This window comes from Alexandromys fortis, unplaced genomic scaffold (assembly GCF_014885135.2).
Source record: "Alexandromys fortis isolate MF-2015 unplaced genomic scaffold, M_Fortis_MF-2015_v1.1 scaffold_72, whole genome shotgun sequence".
Classification (NCBI taxonomy): Eukaryota; Metazoa; Chordata; class Mammalia; order Rodentia; family Cricetidae; genus Alexandromys; species Alexandromys fortis.
In genome coordinates, this window is record NW_026067969.1 from 6,908,947 (window position 1) to 6,920,682 (window position 11,736).

Below are 11,736 nucleotides of genomic sequence, written 5' to 3' on the forward strand. Positions count from 1 at the left end.
TTTTTAGAGCCTGTCCTGTAACTGTAACTAGCTCTTTTTTAAAAAAAGTATTTATTTATTTTTTTATTTTTTTATTTATTATGTATACAATATTCTGTCTGTGTGTATGCCCACAGGCCAGAGGAGGGCACCGGACCCCTTTACAGATGGTTGTGAGCCACCATGTGGTTGCTGGGAATTGAACTCAGGACCTTTGGAAGAGCAGGCAATGCTCTTAACCTCTGAGCCATCTCTCCAGCCCTGTAACTAGCTCTTATAGAACAAGCTGGCCTCAAACTCACAGAGATCCCCCTGCCTCTGCCTCCCAAGTGCTGGGATTAAAGGCGTGCGCCACCACTGCCCAGCTTCCAAATGAATTTTTAAATTGACTGTTTTGCATCACGTTGGGCTGAAGAGATGGCTCAGCAGGACCTGACACTATCTTCTGGTACCTTCTACCCTCAGGTACCTGAACATGGTACACATACATATATAAAGATAAACAAACAAAAATTCTATATCCCATTCCTATTTCCAGTTAGAAGTTTTGGGAATTTGGTAGAGGGATTCCTAGTCATTTTTATTATAGCCTGTTTTGTTTAAATAATTAGTCCACACACAGACACACCACATGAGCATACATTACTTGTGTGTCCAGTTAAAAACAAGGACCTAAAGCCAGGCAGTGGTGGTACACGTCTTTAATCCCAGCACTATGGAGGCAGAGGGAGGTGGGTCTCTGTGAGTTCGAGGACAGCCTGGTCTATAAAGCAAGTTCCAGGACAGCAAGAGAAACTGTTTCGAAAAGCTGGGGGGGGGATTAAAAAGTAAACACACTTGACAATCAGCACTTTTAATATACTTGTTTCCTGTAAGTCCTTGATAAACAATGCTATCAGGGACCTCCTACCAAGTCCTCAAGTCCCAAGGACCAGAAGCAAGGTTTCCACAGGAACGAAAATAGAAGACATTACAGCTCAGACTCTAGTGGTGGCATGAAATCACATGAGCAAAATGATCACCAGTGAAGAATTTCCATGTGATCCCCGGCTCAGCCTGAACCAAATGACCATTCTCAGAGCCTAGGTATAGCAGGGCAGAAGTCTGACACCTACTTCTTATCTGATTAGATTGTCCCAAAGATTAAATACCATCAAAAAAAAAAAAAAAAGCCTAGATGACTGCTTCATATATACTCAATAAATCCTGTTACTGCAACTATTTCGCCTGCGGTTTGTGGTAAAGGGCATAGGATAATAATAAATCAAGCGGTCTAAGACAAGCCAGCAATTTCTAAGTTATTACCACCGACGACAGGCCAGTCCACAGCCAGGGAGTGTGTGGCAGCCACTGCGGGTTCCAGCCTTTGGTCCAGGTCCCTCACTCCCTAAGCCCGGCGAGGCAGAAAGGAGGCCCGGGTTGGTCTTGCCCCGCCATGGTTGTCATAGCAAACGCTTCAGGGTCCTCAGAGGGGCTTCACCGGAAGTCCTCACTGAGAAGTCAATTGAAAAGTCCCGAGATGGCCCGCTGAAATCCCTGCGTAACCAAAGAGCTGTATTTTGGAGCAAAATGATCTTAAGGGTCTCAGAGGTGGTGGCCGCACCCCCTTCCGGGAGCACTTCCGGGGCGTCGCCCTTTGACCCGGAAGTGGGTGGGAGAGGAAGTAGTTGGTGATGCTGGAACAAACATGGCAGTCCCGGTGCCCGTCAGCTGCTCGGGCCCCTACTGTCTGCGACTGCTATCACTGCTGGCGTTCCTGGAGCTGCTGGTCGACCTCGGCTTGGGCCGCGTCCACCACCTGGCGCTCAAAGTAAGGCCTGGTGGACTGGGGACAGGGACAGGGGGTGGAGACCGGGGCGCGACAGCTGCTCCAGGCTGAACCAACTTCGGCCCTGCGGGTTCTCTAAGTTTGGTTCCCGAGCTAGGGGTCTGCGCGGCCCTATCGCGACGGACTACGCGGTGCGGGTGCCTCGGGTAGTCTGGTCCCTGCAGCTTTGAGGTCATGGGGAAGGGGCCTAGTGACTGTCTAAAACCCCAAGGACCTGGGAGGCCGCTCCTGCGATCCCCGCTGCCTTCCCTGGAATTCACGCCGGTGGTAACCTCCTTTCCCTGCTTGCCCTTGCACACAACTTTAATCCCAGTTTCTCTTGTCCGCGATCTCCGCCCTTCCGTGCGCCTGTACCTGGCGCTTTGAAGGTGTGCGGAATCTTTTTCCCTGCTTGCTTTAGGGTGCTCGATTCAAATCTCGCCGGAAATATATGCCTTGATTTCAAAAAGAAAGAAGGAAGGAAGGAAGGAAGGAAGGAAGGAAGGAAGGAAGGAAGGAAGGAAGGAAGGAAGAAAGAAAGAAGGAACAACCCTCAGGATCCAAACTCAGCATTTAAAGTGCTTCTAAGAGTGGGTCTTTTTCTTTCTGTCTCTATGGCCCTTGTCTAAGGGATAGACCTGGAATGAACACTAGGAACCGCTATGGTAACCCACAGTTTAAAGTTCTCTAAGGCTTACACAGGGTTGTCAGCAGGTTAGCATATCTGGGGAACAGAAGATGACATCATTATGACTCAAAGCCTTGTACATTTTCCTAATAGTGTTCCAAGAAGTTTGTGGACCTGGACACAGCTGTCTTGTAAAACACCTTGCGTTAGTGGTGAAGCATCAGTCTTGTGAACGTAGAGTTTGAAGAACACAGAGTCTGGAATTGAAACCTGGCCAGATCCATACAGGCGTACTTGCAATGCCGGCTTTTGTTTGTAGATACAAATGGTCTGGAGTCAGGTGACTCTTAACCACCGGTCAGTCTTGGCTCCTTTTGAAGATCCCAACTGAGAGCTGTAGAAGTTCTGCCCAGAGAAGTGCTTGTCCTTTCAGCCACACCACTTTCTTTGCCTTCCCGTGGCCTCGAGGTTCTGGTACATCTTATCAGTAGTTCCCAACCGGAGCTAAGAACTCATAACTTCTAAGTTCTCCCATTTCCAAGTTTACATATTGTTTTTACTGCGTTATCAATGGAGCTGAGATCGTAAAGCTTAGGAATTAGAAAGAAAACTTGCAACAGAACACACTAGGAGCATGTCTCCTGGTTCCCTGTCCAACATTTCTAGTATTAAAATGCCAGTTGCCTGGGATCATCAGGTAAACACTGGCAGCATTTATACCGGCCAGCCTTAGTGGCCATTATATACCAACCTGATATCCCGCCTTGGTGGTAGAAGCGAACCTAGAGTAGTTCTGCAGTTGATTTCTCTCTTGTGCAACTTAGTGTAGCGCTGTGATTGATTCTCTCCTGTGCCAAGTGACTTGATGGTTCTCTCTTGTAACATCTTCCCTAAACTTATTGCATAGTTGGTGCTAGAATCTTTTCTTAGTCTTAATTTATTGTCTAAGTAGATGGCATTTGCCCAGAGAAGGCCTATCTAAAAGGCTCAAGATAGTCTTGCTCTGCTTAAGGTTGGGAAGTATAGACTTGATCAGGTTAGAAACCCAGACTTGGAAGAACTTGATCACCAAATATCTGGAATATCAATTGATTCTTTAAAAGATTCATTTTATTTTTCTTTTTGTGTGTCTGTGTGGGTGCGCATGTGCGAGCAGGAGTAATAGGCAGTTGTAAGCTGCCCCACGTGGGTGCTAGGGATCACACTTGGGTCCCCTGCAAGGGCCATACATTCTCTTAACTGCTGAGCCATTTCTATGGCATTGATACTTATAAAACTTTTTAACACCAACAATTTTGAATGCAGCAGAGTAGGTACAGTTGTATTATGAACTCCCATGTATCTGCCCACTTGCGCAGGTGTCACTTCTCTCTTCTCAACTGTTTATAGTTTCCTAAAGTAGAAAAGAATCTCTTCATTTTTAATTTGCTCTCGGTATTTTCCATCTCTCATTTGTTTTCTTGGTCTTCTCACAGCCCTTGTCTTTTGACCTTTCTGTATATTCCTTACTCTTCTTTTTTCTTGAGACAGGGTTTCTTTGCATAGCCCTGGCTGTCCTGGAATTTGCTCTCTAGACCAGGCTTGCCTTGACCCAACCTCCTGCCTCTGCACACCTTTAATCCCAGCACTCGGGAGGCAGAGGCAGGACCTGGCTCAACCCCCCTAGCTGACAGTTATAACTAACAGCCTGTGGTGATGGTGTACCTGGATACCATGGGGAGGCAGAAGGAGAGTAGAGCCTGTGGGTGTGGGAGAGGACTGTGGGAACCCACTTTGGGTTCCCAGGACTGTGGGTGTGCTGGAGTACTGGCCACAGAGGCCTCCAGGAGGCTCTCAGTCAGCCTGGCTGGCTTGGGATATGGGCTCGAAGAAGACACTGCTGGGTTGTGCTAAGGAGGGAACTTCCTAGCCTCTAGGACCAAGCCAGACTCAATTAAGGTGTTGAAATCACTGCTCTCAGGCTGTCTGCTGACTTCCTTATCTGGGGTACTTCCCGTTGCCTGTCCTTCTGCCCCCTTGGGTGCCAGCTCGCCCATGTCTCCAGCTAGCTTCTGCACGCTCCTGTTCTGAGTCACCCTGGATGTCAGGGACTGCATCCTGATGGCCTGTCGGTCACCCGAGATGAAGTCCGAGTAGGAGGACTCAACCTCCATCATGCCTGTCGTATCCATCCTCAGGCCTAGTTTAATTTCTTTTTTCTGCTTGCATCTCTTCAGATTTTTCACTCTTGATTAATCAGTGTGGAAGTCTGCTGCCACATCTCTTTTGCTCCATGCCCAGTCAGCGACACTTCTACTTTGTGTTTTCATAGACTGTCCTTTGCCAGGTACTCCATGAGAAATGGAGTCACACAGCAGGGCTGCTTTTGTCCCTGGCTTCTTAGACTTTTTAGATTCATCCATGTTGTGCCATGGCTCAGTTTATCTTCTGTGTATTCATACTGTATGTGTATGTGTGCCCTGAGATGTTTGTGTAGAAGTCAGAGGGCAGACTTGGGTGTCCTTGCCTCCCATCTTGTATGAGGCAGGGATTTATTCACTATTGTATGTGTCAGCTTAGTTTGCAAGTTTCTGGGGATTCTCCTGTCTCCGCCTCTCACAGCATGAGTGCTACCACACACCTGCCTTTAGGTGGGTCCATGGGATCTGGGTTAAGGTCCTTGTGCTTATATGGCAAGCATTTTTATCCACTGAGCCATCTCCCGAATCCAATGGCAAGCATTTTTATCCACTGAGCCATCTCCAGAATCCAATCAGTAATTTGATGTTATTTATTATTACACCACTCCACTCTGGGCCTGTACAGCTGGCGTCTGTTTTCCTCCCTCCGTCTTCCCAGTGCTGGATTACAGGCGTGTGCTCCATGCCCATCTCTGTACAAAGAACAATCCTGCCACCGTCATTCACCTGCAAGTCTGTGACACTGCCTGTCCTTCTTTCTCTGGGTGACACCCAGGACCGGAGTGGAATTGCCAGGCTATCCTATAGGGTAGGGTTGGGTTTCATTTTTAAGAAAGTACCACACTACCTGTGTGTGGTGGCACACACCTTTAATCCCAGCACTCAGGAGGCAGAGGCAGGCAGATCTCTGTGAGTTCGAGGCCAGCCTGGTCTACAGAGTGGGTTCCCAGACAGCCAGGACTGTTATAGAGAAATTCTGTCTCAGAAAACAAAAAACAAAAAAGGAAGAAGAAGAAAATGAAGCACCACACTCAACTTTCCAAGGTAGCTAGCTTGTTTTACATCCTGCCAGCAACGAATGAGGGTTCCCCTTCCCCACAGTTGGCAGCATTTGTCATTGTCATTCCTTATTTAGAGCAAATCAGAAGTATCCTGTTACCCATCTGTGAATACTCAGTGTATCCCTGGAAAGTGTGAGGTGCCCTTAAAAAACCAACCCAGACACCATTAGAACAGAAATCCTTAAGAATAAATCAAATCAGGTCCACATTTTCTCTGTTCTTAAGAAGCTTCAGACTTTGACTCCTTTCCACTGTGACTGTATACTCAGTGAACAGAGACTCCAAATGTTAATCTTCTGGGGGCAGGGTCTCTGTTGCCAGTAGACAATGACCAGTATGTAATGCACAGTATTGTTCTTTTCTAATGGTGCATAAGGGTGCTTTTGCTTAGTTTTTGGATCTGTTCATTGTTTTGATCAGAGGTGGCAGACTCAGCTGTTATGAGAAGTCAGGTAGGTCCTGGTAGAGACCTGGCTGCCAGAGGGCCAGTAGAGTGTCCACTGAAGGATGCTTGCTCTTCCAGCTGTATTAATGTGCCCTGAGAGAGTCTAGGTCTCCCTTCTTTTTTACTTTTTCCCACCTCCTCAGGTCAGGGTCTCCTTATATAGCCCAATTTGGGCTCAGACTCACCATTCTCTTGCCTCAGCCTCCTGAGTGCTGGGATTATGGACCATCTTGCCTGTATAGTCAGTCAGTCAGTCAGTCAGTCAGCCTGTCTGTCTGTCTGTCTGTCTGTCTGTCTCTCTCTCTCCCTCCCTCCCTCCCTCCCTCCCTCCCTCCCTCCCTCTCTCAAAAGAGACACTAGAGGGTTGGAGAGATGGTTCAACAGTTAAAAATACTGCCTGCTCTTCTAGAGGACCTGGGTTTGATTCTCAGCTTCCATATGGCAACTCACAAATGTTTGTAACTCTAGTTCAAGGGGATCCAATGCCCTTTTCTAACCTCTAGGGCCACCAGGCATGCATGTGGCGTATAAGCAACATACATGCATGCAAAATATCGATACACATAATTTTTACCCCTGAAACAAGGTTTCTCTGTGTAGTCCTGGCTGTCCTGGAACTTACTCTGTAAGTCAGACTGGCCTTGAACTCAGAGATCTCCCTGCCTGGGCCTCCCAAATGCTAGGATTAAAGGCCCAGTAGAATTAGAATTCTTTCTCTCTCTCTCTCTCTCTCTCTCTCTCTCTCTCTCTCTCTCTGTCTGTCTGTCTGTCTGTCTCAGATAGGGTTTCTTTGTGTGGCCTTGGCTGCAGAGTTCTCCTGGAACTCACTCTGTAGACCAGGCTGGCCTTGAACTCATAGAAATCTACCTGCCTCTGCCTCCTGAGTGCTGGGATTAATAGTGTGTTCCACTGCTGCCCAAAAAAAATTAGAAATTTTAATGTGAAATTAGCTTGCAATGAATTCAGTGAAAAAATAGTGCCTTGGGGTTGTAGTTTAACAGTGGAACACTTGTCTAGCATGCATAAAATCCTAAAATCTGTCCCCAGCATTCCAAAAATCAAAACAAACCAGGAGCTGGAGGAGGTGTGGCTCAGTAGTGCCACGTGTGCTAAGCATAGGGAAGGCTCTGGTTGCACTCATCACAGAAACAAAGAAAGCAGTGTGCTGCCTGCATACCTTATCTACACAGATATGCTAGTACAATCTGACAGTACCAGCCAGTGAGCTGTTGTTTAAGGAATCAGCTGGCTAAGTGACCTTCAGCTAGGTTAAACAGGCATCACTTTATTACTCTTACATGGAGCTATTACTCCACCTGCTTTTTTATTAATGTGTGTATATGATGTGTGTGTCCTCGAGTATGGGTACCGTGGCTTATGTGTAGAGGTTAAACAAGAATCTTGAGTGTTAGTCTTTGCCTGTCACAGGACCCTTTCACAAGACAGTCTCTTGCTCTTCACTGTGTATGCCAGCTCCACTGGCCCATGGGTTTCTGAGCTTCTTTGTCCCTTGCCTTCTGTGAGATGTATTACAGGTGTGTACTACTGTGTGTGTATTCTGTGTGTTCAGCTTTGGTTCTCACGCTTGTGTGGCAAGTACTTTATCCACAGAGCCATCTCCTCATACCTGGTTGTTGTTGCTATTTTACATTGGTTGTGTGGTGTGATCTATCTGTGTCTATGTATGTGTGTAAATATATATATTTGGGGGGTGGGGTTCAAGACAGTGTTTCTCAGTGAAGCTCTGGCTGTCCTGGAAGTAGCTCTGTAGACCAGGCTGGCCTCAAACTCATAGATCTGCCTGCCTCTGCCATGTGACAGGTTGGGACAATCAGCAGTGTAAGCAGAGGTGTCTGAATAGGAGTGTGCCGTACAGAGGTGGTATCACAGAGCAGTAGGTGTTAGGAGGTACTGGTCCTACATAGTCTTAGCACAGTGACTATGGTGTGCCTACCTCATACTTACACAGAAATGTAGTCTACAAAGATTAATGTTTTGGGATGAAATATCCATGAGTATTCTACAACCTTGGATTCAAGGGTTGTCTCAATTTAATTAATTTGTGTATGTGCATATGTTCATGTAGGTGTGCATGCCTGAATGCAGGTGTAAAAGCCAGGCTAGGGATGGTGTTGAATGTCTTCCTCTATTACTGTCACCTATTCCTTTGATGCAGTGATGGAGAACCTCCTTCAGCGAATGGCCTTTAAGAGGCTAGACCAGGTTGGGGCACAACTTTGGGTACCAAAAAGCCTTGTTCCCGCCCCGCTCAGTCTCTTCTTCCCATGAGCCACAGCTGTGATCCATGAGTTCCCTTTTAATAAAGGAAAACTTTAAAATACTCTATTTGGAGTTAACGTGGGATTATTTGACTCGCTTTCCCCCATTTGACGCATTCAGCATCAATGCAGGGTCTCTCTCTCTCTCTGAGCCTGGTTTTGTGTCTTCTAGGCTGGAAATCATCTGCCCTAGCAATCCTGCCTCCATGTTCCTCAGAGCTGGGGTACAGGGGTATTGAGCATCTGTAGCTTGTTATGTGGGTGAGGAGATCTGGACTTAAGTCCTTTGATTGTAGGGGTTCTTCACTGCTGAAGCAACTCTCTTCAGCCCCAAGAAGAATTAAAGAAAAGAAAAAAAAAAGGTGTTTAAGAAAATACTACCAGGAGGGCTAGGGAAGAGGCTCAGTTGGTAATGTGCTTGACTTCTAAGCCTGAAGACGTGAATTCAGTCCCGTGTAAACCTGCCAGACATGGTGGGGAAGCAGAGACAGGAGGACCCCAGGGACTCTGTAGTCTCATCTGTGAGTTTCTGGCAGTGAGAGTCCTCGTCTTGCAGAAGGTAGAGTTGTTTCTGAGGATGAAGTTGGAAGTTGTCCTCTGGCCTTGCTGCTTACAAGTCCCCCACCCCACACACAGTGTGTTAAAGAAATAGCTACTAGCAATAAATACTGGCAGGTTTTCTTCTCTTCATAATTAAAAAACAAAAATGAAAAACTCACGTATGACAATATGTAGTACACAGTTAAAAGAATTTAAAAGACTGGAAGAGAGACATGCAGCCTCAGTTCAAAGGTAAGTGAATCCGTCCACCGGTGAGATGGCTCAGCAGGTTCTGTAGGGAGTCTTTCTCTTTCCCACCTCAGTTCCCCAGTAATGACACTGAGACTTATTAGTTATGAAAATGCGGCCTTAGCTTATGCTTATCCCACTATCTAAGTTAAATTAGCCTGCTTTTTATCAATCTACATTTTACCATGTGGCTTTTCACATTTTATGCTGTATGTCCGACTCCCCGCGTCTCCAAGCATCTCCTGCACCCCTTGATTCTCTCCTCCTACTACCTCTCTCTGCCCAGAAGTCCCACCTATACCTCCTGCCTAGCTATTGGCCTTTCGGCTTTTTATTCCACCAATGATAGCAATGTATCCTCACACAGTGTACAAATATCTCACAACAAGTTACCACACTTGCCATGCAAGCCCAACCACCTGACTTCAGTCCCCAGAGCCCTTGTAAAGGTGAAAGGAGCAAACCCACTCCACAGAGTTGTCTTCCACACCACACACTACTAATAAAACAGCAGTGATGGGGGGGGGGGGGCTGGAGAGATGGCTCAGAGGTTAAGAGCACTGGCTGCTCTTCCAGAGGTCCTGAGTTCAATTCCCAGCAACCACATGGTGGCTCACAACCATCTGTAATGAGATCTGGCGCCCTCCTCTGGCGTGCGGGCATACATCGAGGCAGAATGTTGTATACATAATAAATAAGTAAATCTTAAAAAAAAAAACAACAGCAGTGATGGCAAAAAGATAACTTTCCACAATATATAAAGGACTTTCAGTCTGGAGAGATGTCAGGGGATAAGAGCACTTGCTGCTTTGGACAGACTGGAATTCCGTTTCCAGTATGCATGAGGGATGGTTCACAACTCCAACTCCAGGACTTTGACATTCTCTTCTGCCTCCAAGGGCACTCTCATGCACATTCATGTTTACAGGTACACAGACAGACACAGTAAATAATAAAAATAACTCTTAAAAACTACAAGAAAAATCTAATAGGAATAGGCATAAGAGAGATAAACAAAGATACTTTATAACAGAGAAGCAGCTAGCTAACAGACAAGGGGTACAGACAGACAGACATTCAGAAAATAGAAACTGAATCACTTTATTTTCCCTGAATGGGAACCATGAGGGCCAGCATCTTCCGGGATGGTGAGCATGTGAGGAGCCACAGCCCTCCTGGTGTTGGGAAGCAGTTGTAGTTTCTGGCCAGATTCCTATAGCCTAGAAGTCAGTACACACAGCAGGGGTGAGAAGAGGCACAGGTGCACGCTAGACAGTGTGGTAGCCACAGAGCCTGAGAAATAGCTGCACACTCATGAGTGTATGTTGGAGGTGTGTGATGATGTGTAGGCAGAGGGACTACGAGCAACAATATGAAAATGTATCCACACAGAGTCCACAAAGAAGACATTGTTGCTGAAAATGAAAAGTGCAGATCCATATAAACGTTACTGATCCAGCTTTTAAAACTGATGCTCAGTGATATTCATGGGTCTGCATATGGGTCCTTCCTTCTTTTCTTTCTTCCAACCAACCTTCTGGGTTTTGTCAGTTTGCCCAGGCTGGCCTGTAACCTGCCATCCTCTAACATGGCTGGACAAGTAGCTGCAATTATAGGCAAGTATCACCAAGTCTTGCCAGTGACTGAGGTTTTTGTTCTTGTTTTGAGACAGGTACTTAAGTGTCACAGGCTGGCTTCAGACTTGTTAAATAGCTGAGAATGGCCTTGTGGTCCTTTTGCCTCTGTCTCCCCAGAGCTGTGGTTGTAGGTGTGTACCATGGTTGGTGTGTGCAGTAGGGGTTCAAAACCAGGGCCTTGTGCTTGTAAGCCTTCTAACAACTACACTCGTAGCTCCAGAGACCTTTTTTTCTTCCTGGAAAAGGGGTCACATTCTGTAGCTCAGGTGACAGCATTATTCTAGTTAAGTCTGGCATTGAGCTCATGGCAGTCCTCCTGCATCAAGTTTTCAGAGGAAACTTGAAGGAAGGAGCCACTATGACTGTGGTGATCTAAGGTAAAAACTGAGAGAGGACCTAGCCACTTGATGACTGAGGAGAGGGATGGTGGAGTGAGAGCAGAGGACTGGTTCATCACTAACACTCTTTCCCTTCCTTCTCCCTCACTGAGATCTGAGACATCTGGAATGTGGGCATCTGCTGGGACCTGTTGAACTTGTTACTCCTAACTGAGTCAGCCTGCGTGGACTGAGTGTTCTGTTGCCCACATTCTTCCCAGCACAGCACGTGCTCAGACGGCCCCCCGGTAGTAAAATGGTGACATCTCATTTAAGCCGACTGTTGGTGAGGTTCAGAATGTCAGCATGTTTTCTGTTGTCTTTTACTTTCAGGTTTATTTTAGCTTATTTTTCTGAAAGCCTGAATTTTTAGGGCAACTTACTTTTGTAGGAATTCATGTCTGTCTGTCTGTCTCTTTCTCTAATACAACCTACATATGATACATTAAAAAAAATTTTTTTTTTTGCGGGCTGGAGAGATGGCTCAGAGGTTAAGAGCACTGACTGCTCTTCCAAAGGTCCTGAGTTCAATTCCCAGCAACCACATGGTGGCT

At 46.5% G+C, this 11,736-nt stretch overlaps 1 protein-coding gene and 1 pseudogene across 1 annotated transcript in view; one reads left to right on the top strand and one right to left on the bottom strand.

Annotated features, from left to right (window-relative positions):
- Positions 1-1,641: 1,641 nt before the first annotated feature.
- Positions 1,642-11,736, top strand: part of Gpr107 (G protein-coupled receptor 107) — a 61,921-nt gene continuing 51,826 nt past the window's right edge. Inside the window, exon 1 of the mRNA XM_050154961.1 lies at positions 1,642-1,789. Coding sequence (XP_050010918.1) covers positions 1,667-1,789 — 123 coding nt within the window. The 5' untranslated portion in view covers positions 1,642-1,666. The remainder of the gene's footprint in view (positions 1,790-11,736) is intronic.
- Positions 4,100-4,675, bottom strand: LOC126509229 (cAMP-dependent protein kinase inhibitor gamma-like; annotated as a pseudogene).